General features: G+C 44.8%; 1 protein-coding gene across 1 annotated transcript in view; it reads right to left on the bottom strand.

Moving 5' to 3' along the window:
• The window catches only part of STT3B (STT3 oligosaccharyltransferase complex catalytic subunit B), a 49,499-nt gene extending 34,807 nt beyond the window's left edge, over positions 1-14,692 (bottom strand). Inside the window, exon 1 of the mRNA XM_035549661.2 lies at positions 14,388-14,692. Coding sequence (XP_035405554.1) covers positions 14,388-14,677 — 290 coding nt within the window. The 5' untranslated portion in view covers positions 14,678-14,692. The remainder of the gene's footprint in view (positions 1-14,387) is intronic.
• Positions 14,693-15,465: the final 773 nt, after the last annotated feature.

Below are 15,465 nucleotides of genomic sequence, written 5' to 3'. Positions count from 1 at the left end.
CAGCTGAATGGTTTTATTAGGTCTTAAATCTAACACAAACATAAGATACACTACATGAATTGCCCCCAGTTAGAACATTTATATATAATCAAGTATTTATGTGATTACAAATCTTTTTTTTCTGGTATTTCTTTTTGCACTCCTACCAGAGCTTTGTTATCACTTTGCACACTCAGCTGGAGTTTCTGCACCTCACTGGAAAACAAACATCCAGAAGTCATGAACACATTAACTCTAGCCAGTCTGTCACTGGAGACATGGTACATGCTCACACAGTTCTTACTGAAGTTGATTGAAAATGCTAATTATTAAGTCAAGTCTGCCAGAAAGTAAAAATAACAGCTTTGACTGGAGTTTAAAGTTGTCCTAATTCTATCTATGTTAGGGGGGTTAAAGATGACTTTTTGGGATGTTTTAGTCGTTTTATCTGTAAAGATAGGGATATGTAATTTCTCTTTGTATTCTGAGATAAGCCCCAACTAATATGAAGTATTTGGTGAAACCTCTCAAGAGTGTCCTACGTTTAGAGACCCAACTGATCCTTATAGCTTTTGTTGCAAGCAGGGCCATCTGAAAATAGAAATACACATCCTGCAAACTGTCTCCCACAAGTCTCACGTTTGATATACTGATGTAATAAAATGGCAAGATGAAGACAAGTTCTGCAGTGGCGTGACCACCTAACTTCAGAAAAAATGGAAATTCTGAGTTGGAGGAAGATGTACTTTTTTTCCTGTTCCTGGAATTGAGCTGAGCAACTGAACTCTCCCTGTTTGTAACACCATTAGAATAATTTCTGATGGGGAGGAACAGTGAACAGCCTAGGAAGAAACAAAGCTGGATGGCACAACCAAAAGGGTAGCTAATATTTTTCAGGTGCAACATTCAACCATGCTCAACGTAAACCCTGAAGAATACCAGAATGTGTCCAGAATAACCATTAAAAATAGCCATTAGGAACATCAGAACATCCCTAATGTGTTTAAGAAAGATTACAGCATTCCTGCTGCCACTTCTTGGCATGGTATTTTGACTGCCTGCAATAACATGTCATGCTTAGCAGACGCTAACATCAGGAATTGCATGCTGCCAGTAGCTTAATGATATGAAATGCTACAGCGAGCATACACTCTAACTTCTTTAGAGAGCCCAGGGCATCTTCAATATTTTTGCTAAATAGCTGCAAGCTTTCTAAAGCATTCCATGACCACTCCTTATACTTTTCACACAATCTAGTACATCTGAAGCCACGGTATGCTTCCCATCATCACTGTAGTGGGCGTATATCTGCCTACAGTTTCAGACACTTCCTCTGATGCCTAAAAAGCTTTTTCATGACCTTTTTTCTGTCTTGTTTTTGAACTATTCCATGTCTCAAGGCAAATTATGAAGCAAAGAGTTAGTTTTATCAATACTAAAAGTCATACTTTGCTAGTGAAGTCTGCCTTTCATAACATTTTAGACCTAACAAGAAAGTGATGATTCCATTTTTATTTCAACAGTCAAAATTCCCAAAAGGTTTCAGTGATGATTTAAGCAGAATCATTCAGAATTATTGCAGGACAAATTTGAATGCTCATTTTCTTCTCTACTGGAGAAGTACTTCACTGCAGATACTACACTACGTCTGGCATCAATACTGATGGCGATGCTGGTTCCGTATCTTTTGATAGCATCAGCTTCTTAGGAGGCATTACTTCTCTGCTCAGTACAATACTAGTTACCACAAGCTGGAAAGGCACCGGTGTTATGTCTGTTTTTTTCTGAGTGGTATCAGGCTGCTCTGTGTTTCATTAGCCTTGCATCAAGCAACTTTGAAGGCCTTGCATCAAATTCAAGAACATGTTTCTTCTAGATGAAGCAGACTCATGCTGTTAACGTGATGAATGCTGCTTGACTTCAGGAGCTTCCATATTAAAGGCTGGTACATGAGGAGCTGGGTGGCAAAAAGGAATTCAAAAAGGAATTAGCTGAATAATAACATTTTGAGAAGTATTTTTTCCTTGAGGAATATGACACTAGAAATCACTGGGCTGAACAGGAGTGCTTCCAAGGAAGTGACTGGGAGCAGAGGATGGCTCCCAGACCACACTCCATGGTTTTCAACTCCAGAACAAACAGGTGCTTTCACACCTCAACAGCTAGAGTGGACTCTTTTTGAGCTGAGCTAAAACTGCTATCCTGTAGCAAGATCTGATACAGAAATTAGTATTCTTTTCTGAGCAGGTAAGACTTTGAAATGTAGAGTAAAATAAAGGATATGTCTTATTCACTGTGGGTACTTTAAGTATATTTTAACTGTTTCGAAGCATCCATTACAGTCCTCATCTTTATTAAAGATGTAGTAAAGTCATCTAGACACAACAATGCAGCAGCAACTACGGAGGTACTAGCTGCACCGAAATGCGGTGGACCGATTTCATAATCACTTCCCATTAAGTGAAGTTAGTGAAAATAGAAAGTGAAAAGTAGCGACAGCCAGTCTGGACCTAAGGTGGCCTGGCAGGCCCTTCCTACGCGGCAGAATACATGAAGTAAATGGGACTCTTAGAAAGGCTGTGCCTCCAAGGTTACTTGAACTGCCTTGCAGCAGTACAAAGAGCAGGTCCAGCTGGAATCAGGCTTTAGATATCAAACCACTTGGTACAGCTTATGCCAGTACACTTTTTTTTGTCAGCTCACAAAACGAAATAATCTAAAGTGTTGTGATTGCACGTCAGCAGTTTAGCTCAGTTTTGCAAGTTAACATAAGGTAGTGTTTCATCCAATATTCTATTCCTTAAATATTTGCTCTTTAGTACATCTCTAATACACTTGCTATTCTTCCTTCTACAGCCAGCTCTCAGTTATCTGAACTCCCTGACTTTGCTTCTTTCAGTTGTCTTTTCTGGTTGTAGATTCTGCTTAGTTCAAGAAGCTGGACCTTTCAGAGTGCACCTGCTCAGTTCCATCTGTTGCGATATCGACTCACTGACTTTTTACGACAATGGATGCTGCAATAATAAAAATTAATGTTTCAGAGTGGATAATACAAAACATCAGAGCAGAACCAGACGGTCCACCTGACTCAAACAATTTCTGTCCAGCGACTGAGGTCTGTGTAAGAGACCTAATTTTATTTAACTCTATGTATGTCTGCTCAAATGCTGCTTAACACTTCAGTGACCTGATGCTAGTACATATAAATATTGCATTTTCTGTAACAGAGATAGAGCTGTCTGCAGGACAAACCCAGGAATTGAAGAAATCTAGAGATAAATTTAATTGTGCCCTAAAAGAACAAAGCAGAAAAGGAAAAGGCACGAATAACCCAAACTGCAAATGAGCAAGGAAGGAAAAAAATGACGACACACAACTCTAGGATGCCTTGTACTGGATTACACACACACAAACACACGTTTAACTGTGGCAGTTATCCTTCAACTGAGCTTTGCTAGTTACAAGGAGCGCAGAAGTGCTCCTAATCTGCTTTAGTGCCCAAATCAGGTAACTAGCTTGAATCACAGCTAAAAATCATACCACTCTGAAGATTATTTAAATTTTCACCTGATTTTTCTCTGAAGCAGATTAGGAGCACTCAGTCTATTAATACAGGCCAACAGAAGGGACAGCAGCCTCTAGCTGAGGGCTGATGCAGTTCCAGCTGTTTGTGAAGTGACTGACTACATATTCTCACACTGAAGGAAATCAGTGTGGGGATAGGAGGTCACCAATACGATAAGCAAAGGCCAGGAAAACAATGGAAAGTAGTCTTCATCCTTCCCTGCAACACACAGACAGGAATTTACCTTTCAAACTGTATTTTGCATTCTTGATCCACTTTCAGTATCTGATTTATTGTCAGAAATAAGTATGGCAGGCAGAATTTAAAGATGTTCTCCCTCACATTTACTTTTTATCTTTCATACAAGGCTAAATCAAAGCAAAAATGCAAGGTTTCACTGAATTTAATTCAACACATTAGGAATTGCACCTAATGGTTACCACTGTTTCTCTACAACTATGCACAAGAATCACAAAAGTATAACAACAAAATGTGATTTGCTTTTTATTAGGTATCCTCACAGAAACACTACAGATAAGTGCACTGCAGTGACTACAGTGCTCAGCAGTTAGGAGTATTTATAAGTAATATTACATTCCTGCCACGTACAATGTGAAATTAAAGTTACATGTTTGCTTTCTCATTACATGATGGATTTCTAGTATTGCTTAGCCTTACTATATTATAGCTATCAACTTATTTCACTGTGCTCCTCTGTCATTTTAGGTATCTAGTAAAATCCAATTCATATTTAAAAGTAACCTAAATGCTGCTTTTTAAAACCAAAATCGGAGGTGGAGCAATAGTTTTAAATGAGATAAGCTCACTATTACACAGATATTCTTTGAAGCTGTGATGCCTCTCTGTCACAAATGCTGTTACAGAAATAGTCACAGACTACACCCACCATTCTGTGTCCATGAGCACATCCTTTCCAAAACACATCACCTCCTTGACCAGCTGGCTACATCGGTATGCTATTTGGTAGTTAGATCCCTTCTGGCTTACATTAATGAACAGTAAAAGTTATGAGTTTAATTTCGAATGCAATTTTATTAAACGACAAGTCCCAACTTCAGGTGCAATGCTTCTCCCTTCTCCCCCAGTGCCACATAAAATGGGGTAAGGTAAAACAAACACCTGGCTGCACATGAAGAGGAACTGAGTAAGGGGGATATTAAAGCAAGAGGATCAGTTGCAGTTCAGGCAGGGAAGAAAAGAGGTGTATGGCAGAGGATACGTGAGAGTTGTTGGAAAGGACCTAGCAGAAGTTCTCAAGGGATAGTTCTGAGGTCACATAATCCTAAATCTTCTCTCTTCATTCTCCAGAGATGAATTAAACTGGCTTGTTCAGGACCTTCCATGCTTCAGTCCCCACCAGGCACGATGCCCTCTCAACTCTCTCTCCACAAATGTGCCTTTAAATTAGAAGACTAGAGTTAGCCTTTCTGATTCAGAAAAGGGATTTAGACCCAGATGTCCAACATGTCATGTAACCATTTAAGTAATGATAATCTTATTTCTGAAAGAACATTTAAACATCTACAGCACAGTCGAAGAGCTTTAGCTGAAACCATTGAAATGTTCACCCCCTGAACAACTAAAACAGCATGTTGGTGGATACCCATGGATACTTGAGACCAAATCAAGGTACAAAATAAGCCAGCATAGCAGCTCACTGCCACTGGAAAAGGGGAGCTCCCCTTTTTTGCATCCAGCCACATACGCTGACAACTGCACTTATCGGACTCCTGGGAGCGCTTCAATTTAATAACGTTAGATAACTTTTCCAGGAAATGTCCAACAGATGATGGAAACCTTGGGAACCCCACTTAATTAGATGCAAACAGGGCCAATTTATTCCAGTAAAGACACGCCTAGCAGCACCTTGCCATACTGTAGGTATCCAGAGTCAGGCTTTACCCAGAAGATGCTGCACTGCCTTCCTGGAAGTTCTTCCTGGAAGTTCTTGAAGGAATCTTTGGAATCACCGTGCACAGGCTTCCCAGGACACAAATGATATATCCACAGGCATTCCAGCACAGATACCGAGATAGAGGACAACACTGCTTGACACCCTGGGTAAAAGCTTCACCCAACTAACATTTAAGGCTGTTCTGTGCCTTTCTGTTCCTGCAGATAACCCTGAAAGAAGACAGCAGAGAGCACTGTAAGGAGCACACTGCCACAACATAAAAACATGATGCGCATAGGTGAGTCTGTGCTGAAGTTACTACAGCATGACAGAAACATAAGGAAAATGAACCCTGAAATTGACTTACTAGAGCAAGGCAAAAGCTAGAAAATAAAATTCAGTGATGCAAGAGTTACAAGCATGAGGTAACTTGAAACAAAACATATCACCAAAGCTTTTCCAAGCAAAAATCAGGCTTTACTTTGGGAGGATGGGAGGGCATTGGTAAAGAAGTAGTGCATTACAAAACTAAAGCAATGCCAGTTCCGTGGCTCCTGAACACAGCAGAGAAAAATTTACATTTGTCATTACCAACAGTAAAATAACACTGACCTGAGATATCACAAATTAAATATTTGCAACAGTCTTAATTTAGTCTCTTCAGTGTCAAAATCCATTTTCTAAATGGCAAATGAAATATTAACATTGTTACAGAGTAAAATAAATTGTGAGAGATCTAAAACAGCTTTTCAAATATTACTTCAGACATTTGACGTCAGAGAAATCATTGTAGTCACCAGGATCAGATAAACCAGTCACAGCACAGTAGCATTACACAACTTTTTGGGAAACTTGAACGCTGCATTGGCTTTAATGATTCTTGTTCTTCGGTAAAGCAAGCCAGAGATGACCATTTGCTTCCACTGTTAACATCAATATAATGCCAAAGCTCTAATTTTGTTTCGCTGACTTTCTAAATTGCAACCTTAAGGCATTTTATCTAGTGCCAAAGAAAGAATTACAGGCATTTTAAAGGCCTTTAATAGCCAAATGATAAACTTTAAGTATTTCAACCGTGAAGAAGAAACTGTCTTTTCCAAGATACACATCTGAAACAACTTTTACAAATTCTAAGTTATTCAACTGAACTTCCTAATGTTGCTTGGGATAAATTTAGAGTAGGAAGGAAGCACATTCAAGATACAGACTAAAATAAGAGCTGGAGCAGAAGACATAAAGAAAGGTATTTAGGACAAGCAGGCTTGTTTTGTTCTGTTTTGCTGCTGTGTCAAGAAAATGCATTCTGCTTTTTCGCAGGCAAGTATTCTTGCCAAAAATGTGGTCTTCTTGATCACCTGTATCATCAAACAGGTGCTTTGCACACCCTAGATTTCCTTCCAACACCCCTCTCTACTGGGAAGACAGGACTAAAAAACAACCAACCAACACAAAAAACCCAACACACTCTTCGAAGCTAAACCAGAAGTAGGCTACAATGTACAGAAAAACAGAAATAAGCAGACTGAAAAAAACAAAGCAAAGAACTCACAAAATGTAGGCTGCCCAGATGTGTGTGCTAGAACAGTTAAAAATGACGTAAGGACATGCTGTTTTTCCTTTCTCCAAAATCGATTTCCCATTCAAACAGGATAGGTGATGCCCATGAATAAGAGAGGCATACAGTGTGCCATCCTTTCTAAAAATGTGTAAATAATACTATATGAAACAGCAATTCCGTTAAGAACACCACAAAAAAAATCTACAAACTCGCATCCTCAACTGCAATGTTGTTTCTCAAGGTTTCTGTTTGTTTTAAGTGAGGAATCTTTTGCAAAGGTGTATTGCAATTCTATCTCCACGGATTATCGGCTCAACACAACTCTGACGTGCCCTTTAACTAACAAACTAATTTAAGCCATGCAAATAAACTGCTGTAGGAAACAGTACGATGAGTGTTGTAACACCCAGAAATAATTCTCATTACAGTCCACATATCCCAGTAATTTATATCAGACGGGCTCTTTAACACATGACACTGGACTTGAGTCTCCCATAGCGTACAGATATTTTAAATGCCATTTCCTGTTCTTAGAAGCTCACATGCACAAGCACCCAGTTATTCCTTGTTTAAAATAGCCCATTTCTCTTTCTAAAGCACGGCAATATTGCCTCACTTAATAGCAAGAACTTGGAAGTGTAGGAAGCGCTTAATTCTCCATATGCCAAAGGAGCTTTCACCCAGGGAAAGCAGCAGCAAGTTAAGAAATACAAACAAAATAGACCAGCTTCTATGTCCACGACCTTAAATTCATTCCTCGGGCTGCTTCAGCTTCTATAAAGTGTGCTATAACACTAGGATCCATTTCATAGTACCTCTCAAGCCCAGACCTACCAGCTGCTGACATTAAGAATACCCCAGCTGGATTGCCACGAACAGCCCAGGTGAAGATCAGAAGCTCTGCTCAGCTATAGGGCCAGAAACAAAGTCTATCTGTTGGACATACTACAAAATTTACTGCAGACGTAAAGAACAGGAAGACTACAGCAACAGTCCCGCTGCTTACTTGTCCTAAGTTCACTTTGTTCCCCGAGCAAGCGATAAGTCCAATGGCTAGAACAAGTTTTGCTAAAGGAGTTTACAGTAATAAAAAATCTGCACATGCCCTGCTCCAGAGTGCTCCACAGGCTCCACAAGCAGCAGCTTTATCAACTCCGCTAAGTAGAAAGAAGCCCTCGGGACTGGCTCCAAATGTCACTACAAATGTACCTCAAAGGGCTTGCATGAACAGAATTTTCAAAAATTAAGGAGGAAACTTTCCACAGCACAAGCACAGACAGACAGTAAATGGGAAAGAATCAGACTTAATCAGGAGAGAGCCCTATGGAATAGCAAGGACATCCCCCTAAATCCAGACTACCCCCAGCCCATATTTAAGCTATTAGCATCTATTGGATTTTTAATTTTCCTGCAAGCTTTACTGTCTAAAACTCCCCCCCTTCCCACCCCAAATCCAACACGAGACAGATTTAAAACATGAGAACTGGGATTACAGGTTGCCATAATCAGAGACTATTAGGGAGAATTATGATAGGAAACAAAAGGTAACCTTTATAAACCACCCTGACCCTATGTAATAGAATCCCATTTCTGTTTAAAAAACAGCACATGTTAAGCTGCTCACATAATGGGGTATCTGCCAAGAAAAGCCCATTCAAGGATTTTCGTCGTAGTATTCCCTCAGTAACACCTGACTAGCTACAGCATTTGTTGAAGACTGTTTAAAAAAATCACGGCATTAAAAGCTAAACTTGTCGGTTCAGTTCACCCCAGCCCACAGAAACCATTCCGATACGTTTTCCTTTTCCAGTTTTGTTCCTCTCTCCACAAATCGATAAAAGGGTCAGCATTTTGCAAGCACCATTTCCCCTCCTGTGTTTTCCAGGAGGTGGCTGTAAGGACAGTCCCCGTGCACACCCACTTCCCACACAGGTTTTATGACCACTGCCCCTCTTTCCCATCACTGCACCCACATGAGGCTTTCACCCCAACTGAAGGTTGGGCTACTGAGGAAAGAAACAGCACCTATTAACAGTAAAGGGGGTAGAAAACAACAGTAGAGATGGAACAGTTTTGATTCTCACACGATTGATAGAGACTTGTTGAGGCTACAAGGGGAACTGCTTTTTGACTGCTTTGGTCTACCCTGATCAAATTCGAGGTCTCCATTCTCAGTGTCTCTGCTACTCCTGCAACTTTGCCCAATGTTCTTTTGCCAGACTGCCCTCCATCCATTAAATTTCTAATATTTACCACTTTCTGCAATTTCCAAGCAGCAAAAGAGTCTAGTGCAATCAATTTCACTTCTTCTTGACTTCACACCATATCAACTTTCCAGAAAAGCTCACTCAGCTTCAAAACCTCACTCTCCAAGTACCTAAGCACGGAAAGGATGCTCACGTCCCTGGACATACAGGACTTGGAAGCTTACAACCTAGAAAGCACCAAAAGTCAAAGACGTGCCCACGCCGAGGGAATTTTCAAATATATTCCTATGAAGTGGAAATAAATAGAGTATTTCTCATTTCACAGAATCAAAAAGCTTGTGAACGAAGAAGCTATAGTACATTTTCAACGTGAATCTCTTGACATTTGCCAGCATCTCAAAATCAATCCAAAGTGATTACATTCAAACCGGATTGGAAATGAATGTTTTCCCAAGGTCTGGGAGTTGTCAAAGATCATCAACAAAAGGAGGTGGTTGGGAAGTGGGAGGGAAATGTCTCCTAAACAGAACCACGTTCACGCGCTCACCTTCAACAAGAGTATGCGAGGGGCTGAGAGCCTCCAGGAAGACGGCAGCTGGAGGTGGCGGTGACCGCCACCACTCAGGAACAAGACATTTACCGTGCAATCTGCTCTCTGCCCAGCAAGAAGAGTCACTAGCAGGTAAGCAGTGGCCAGATGAACTATCTGGGTGGGCCACACGCACCTATAGCCTACAGATTGAGCGCTGTTAACTGAGATTATCAGCCACTTACAAACACTGTATCATCCTCCTGACTTGATTTCTTTCCCTTTACGAACACATCAGCTTAAGGTACTTTAATTCGCTGCTACTTACCCTTCATCACTCCAGTTGCTCCACTCTTAACGTGCTGTTTTTACATGTATGCACATCTCTAGCCTATCACTCAATCTGATTTTGTCCTATAAAATCAGTTGCTATTTACTTTCTCTCCTAACATTCATATTCTTCTTCAGAAATAAGAAAGTGAAGTGCAATATCAAAATTGATCGTGGGCAGGTTCAGAGAACTGAAATGTTACAGCATTTTGACAATGTACCTCATTGAATCAACTCACCGAGTGCTTTAGAGCAAGCACAAAGGAAAAAGCAGGACTGCACAGTGGGTGACAGGAAAACTCCTACTCCAAAAGACAACCATCAGATCCACTAACTACAACACAAACCTACAGCCTTACTCTCTCCCAATGAAATCAATATATTTGCACAACCTCCACTGTTCGATCAATTCCAAACACTTCTCACGTTCGCTTGAGTCACACTCTGGATTTTAATGAAGCTTTCATATCTTCTTTAAAGGTGTTAATTTAAGTTTCCATTAATAAAAGAAGAAGTTCCTAACAGCCCAAGAATCCATCTATCAAACAGGACTTGAGCCAAGCAAAACCTTTCTGGCTGTGCTCAAGGTAAAATCCTCATCTCCCTCAACCTGCCCACCTCTGAAATGCGAGCGATCACACCGGCCTTACCTTTACGTCTGCCAGTTCATCGCCAGCCACCAGAGTCCGCTAATGGCAGATGACGGTATCAGTGACAAGAAAGTAGACTGCTATCTTATCTCCACACCACACTTCCCACTAGCACAACAACGTTACCTCAGTGAGGTATGACGAACAACAGCCATCCTGATGACAGCTAAAAAGCAGGCAGTCTGAATGGATCAATGGTGCCAGGCTAGAAGACGCAAAGACACGCACGAGATCGCTGTGATGCTGTCTGGCACCAGAAATGGCAGGACCGTGGGCCACGACACTGCTGCTAGCAGCAGGCAAGCAAACCTAGCTGCCACCATCAGGCTGGCGCTGCGTATCGCACGGGCAAACAGGTACTGACGGGGTCTCACGTGCAGGCACAAGAGTTTCTGCATTCCAGCAGAAGCCAGCTCTTTCACTCCTAAGGTACCTGCAGTTTTCAAGATGTGCTGTTTAGTAAGCTGTTAAAATTCTCAGGGAAAGACAAAAGTTTGACTTGATGTCATGGGATATGATAAATGATTCAGATGCACTTCTTACACATGACAACGGTAAGCACAGTGCATGCAGAGAATGAACGCCACTGTTCTAATAGTGCTCACTGAAGACTGGTGCTGCACCAAAGGTTGGTGCCACTTTAGTCAGCGGCGATGGCAGCGTGTGACAGGAGGTGACTGCCTTGGCGGATCTACCTACCTCACCTGTATACTGACACACGTGGCAAATATGTGTAGGTATGATACGAGCAGCCCCATGAGACAGCATAGCAGCACGCTGGAGCTGTGCTTTAGACACAAACCAGCACGCAAGAAGCTCAGTAGTGCCTTCTCAGCTATTCCGTAATTTTGGGTGCGTTGGCTGGGCGGCCATGCTGCCATTTCAGGAGCATCCGATAAAAGGAAAGGCGCAGCGGGACAGCTGGGTTAAGTGCACTGCTGTACTTCCACTTGAACTTCTTTCACTCTGCACTTGCAGGTACGTAGCACAGAAATCCAGCTCTTGGTTCACCCAGCTGCTGCATCAGCCACCAGGTGAACCAAACTTCAGGGATGAAACCTGGCCATCCCGGCGTACCATGGAACAACTTTCCAAGTTTCAAGTTCTCGGCCTGATAACGAAACCCTGAAGTTAAATGCTGAATGCTTTGTCAACAGCCAAGCGCAGCTTGAAGTCAGTGCTGCCTGACTCCACACATCAGCTCCCCTGACCTAGGAGCTGCCAAAACTTACGCACGTTTTTCGAAGTCTCTGGACTACCCCAACCGCGGGAAGTAAACAAAACATGGGAAATAAAGCGGCCGTACTATATGAAAAAGGTATTCAGCGTGAAAGAAAGCAGTAATCCTAGTAATGACAAACAGGTCACAAGTTTATAAGGCAGTATGCTGACAAGTTTATAAGGCAGTATGGTGACAACAAAATACCAGCTTGTTTTTTTTCCTCGCACAGGCACTGTATTGTAATGGAGATCAAAAGCAAAAGCTGCCCTCTCTCTACTGCACCGGACTGTTTGGACTGCATTTAGGTCATTTCTGGAAGAAATGCCAACTGGAGAAATTCTCAGTAACTAATTTTACAAAACAAAACCCCCCCCATTCCTCTCCAATAAAAACCTAACCCTACCATCAGAAACACAACTCAGACAGGATGCTAGAAAAAACACAGTAATTGATTTAATTAACCTGCTGATAACCCAAAGCAAATCTCCCTCTCTTTCCACCCCGGATGTCCTATGTTTCTTATGCCCACATCAGAAAACGGAATTCCTCAGTAAATGATAAAACATTCAACACCTTAGAGGCCACGGTATTTTTCCATTCAAAAGATTAACAGTTTTGTTTAATGCTCCTCATTTTATCAAATATACCTCAGCTTTCTCTCATCACAAAACAAATACTAGATAATAGATGGCCTATGCCCTATACAAGCTTCACAGAAAAAGCTAAAGTAACAGAGAAAAACGTGGAATTGTTTCACCAGCAAAGACTGTGGCCACTGTCCTAAAGAAAAAAGAAAGCAGTTTACCTGCACAGGCTGCTAAAGTAGTAGTTAAAAAATAAAATAGGGCACTGTTTCTAATCTCTTTCCATAAGCTCCTTTCCCACATCAGATTCAGATTTGCAAGACCCTTATAACTGTGAAAAAACGCTCATTTCTAGCCACTCAACAGTATTTAGGAACATCACCGTTTTTTGCTCTTTCCGCCAATACTGCTGCTGCAATAGAGAACACTTTTTTTTTTTCCTTAGTTTCTACCATTTTAGGTTCTCTTTCCTACTAATTAACTTAAGTGCATTTGCCTCCACCATTTCTGGCATGCAGCAACATGACACTGGCATGGTTCTTGACATTTCAACTGCTTCCCACAGACCTGCATTAAAAACAATGACTTTTGTCAACTTCATCTATTCTCTAATTAGCAGAGCTCCGCGCAGCAGCACAGGCAGCAACGCCTTCTGCGTGCGCTCTGAGGAAGATGACTCTGCATCAACTTAGACGTTATTAAAACCAGAAGGCTATCTTTACAACCGCGATCAGGACTATGAACTTAACCCTCACAGCACGTTTTCAGTGTCCTTCAACACTTAATATCAAGAGCTACCGAACACTGTAAGAGTTCCATTCGTCTGCCGATGAGCTTTGATTACAAAACTCAGATAAAGTTGTACAAAGACGTAATCTGCACGTTTAAAAAAAAGTTTCCTCCATGGCAGGAGGGGAAGATTTTTTGCTTCAATTTAGATCAGAAAAGCCTTAAAAACTACTCCATAGGATGCAACCCCAGGCTCACAGCCTCGCTGCAGATGCATTTAGCTCTGCTCCCCGTTGTTAACTTTATTAATTGAAGTTTGCATTCCTTTCATTCATGTCTGCAGAAAAACACGTAAATTATGGGCAATTACGTGACGGTTTGCAGATATTTTGCTTTCACATCACCAAGCGTGTATTGCTTCATGCAACGTTTAAAAACAAAGTGATTCCTTGTTCTCCATCCCCTATTTCGTGCCACGGTTCGTGAATGGATAACACGGGAGAGGGGAAGGAAAGCGGCGAGAGGAGGAAGTGGTGCTTGTGAAACTATCGCAGCGGAGCGCGTGCTTTGCGCAAAGCGTGGAATTTCGGCCAGAGTTGTGGATTTCGATAAATTCCACGCGGGATTATTCGCGAGGCGCTTGCGGACAAAGCACCTCCTTCCTTCCCGGTGCGATCAACGCGGGGGCTCCAGGCTGGAGGCACGGGGCTCGCTTTTAGGCTCCGGCCCCCCCTCCGCCGGGGGACGAGCAGCCGCGCTCCTCCCGGGGGGGGGGGGGCGAGGGAGCGAGCTTTGGGGGTAAAACCGAGAAATTATAACAATAATAATAATAATAATAATAAAAAGGAGCGGCGTGGGGAAGGCAGTTGGCGGCGACCCAACGCCCCCCGCCCGGCCGCGACCCCCGGGGGGCTCCCTCAGAGCCTCCCCTCACGGCCCCGGCCCCTCGCGGCGCCCCCGGGCCGCGGCGGGTCCCTCACAGCCCCCATCCCCGGGGGGGCGGCCCCGGGGCTCCGGGGGAGGGACGAGAAGGGGACGAGGGGGGGATGAGGAGGATAGGGGGGACCGAGGGGGGCAGGGGGGCGCCCGCCCGCCCGCCCCGTCCCGCCCGGCGCTCACCAGGGGTCGAACTCGTGGATGATGCTCTCGAAGCGGATGACGGCGAAGAGCCGGGAGCTGAAGCCGGCCAGCCAGGCCAGGAAGAGGACGGTGAAGGAGAGCAGCGACTGCCAGCCCGCCGGCTGCGACAGGCCCCCCGACAGCCGCCGCCGCCGCCGCCTCCTCCTCCGCCACCGGCCGCCGGGGGGGGGGGCGCCGCCGGCCGCGGCGCCGCGGCTGTTGAGCGGCGGCGGCACGGAGTTGGCGGCGGGCTTGTGCCTGCCGCTGTCGGCGGCCGAGTGCTCCGCCATGTTGCGCCCGCCGCTCCCTCGCAGCCTCCCCGCCCGGCGCGTGTGCGGGGGGGAGGAGGGAGGGGAAGGGGCGGGCACGGGCAGGGGGAGGGCCGCTCGCAGCCCCGGGCAGGGGACGGGGAAAATGGAGGCGGGGAGCGGGGGAAAGGGCGGAGCCCCCGGACCCGCACCGCCCCCTCCCGCCGCCGCCGCCGCCGCCGTTCGACATTGCCGCCCTCCGCCCGGGGCGGGGCGATGCGAGGGGGAGGGACTACGGGGAAGGGGCGGGGCTCCAAGGGACCAATCGCCGCCCGCCGCCCTCGCAGCGTGACGGCCTGTGGCAGAGCGACAGGTATTTAAAAGGGGCGGGGCGAAGCCGGGCGGCCAATCGGGGCGGGGAGGGGGGGAGGAGGGGCTCGCCGCTGGGCTATTGGCGAGGGTGGCAGAGGGTCGGCGATGACTGACGGCTCTTTGGTCCAATGGGAGGGGAGGAGGCGGGAGGGTCACATGGCGCTGCTCTGGAGCTGCGCTCCCCCCCTAGCGGCCGCGGGTGCTGGCGCCGCGGTGGCTGCCGGGGAGTGGTAGTCCGCGGGGCGGGGGCGCGGCCGCGCGAGGGGCGGCCCCAACGGCCGTAACGGCCCCAACGGCCCCGCCAGCGGGGGGAGCCCTGAGGCGGCCCTGCCCTGAGGTGCCTCGTGTGCCGTGCGCCATTTTGTGTACTGCGCCCGAGCACGGCTCAGGGAAAGTGCCTAGCACTTATAAGGCTCAGTTTTGCTGAATCTGTCTCTTAAAAACATATATGTAGGTTT

The sequence above is a fragment of the Cygnus atratus genome, chromosome 2, assembly GCF_013377495.2.
Source record: "Cygnus atratus isolate AKBS03 ecotype Queensland, Australia chromosome 2, CAtr_DNAZoo_HiC_assembly, whole genome shotgun sequence".
NCBI lineage: Eukaryota > Metazoa > Chordata > Aves > Anseriformes > Anatidae > Cygnus > Cygnus atratus.
This window is presented reverse-complemented; position numbering and strand designations above follow the sequence as displayed.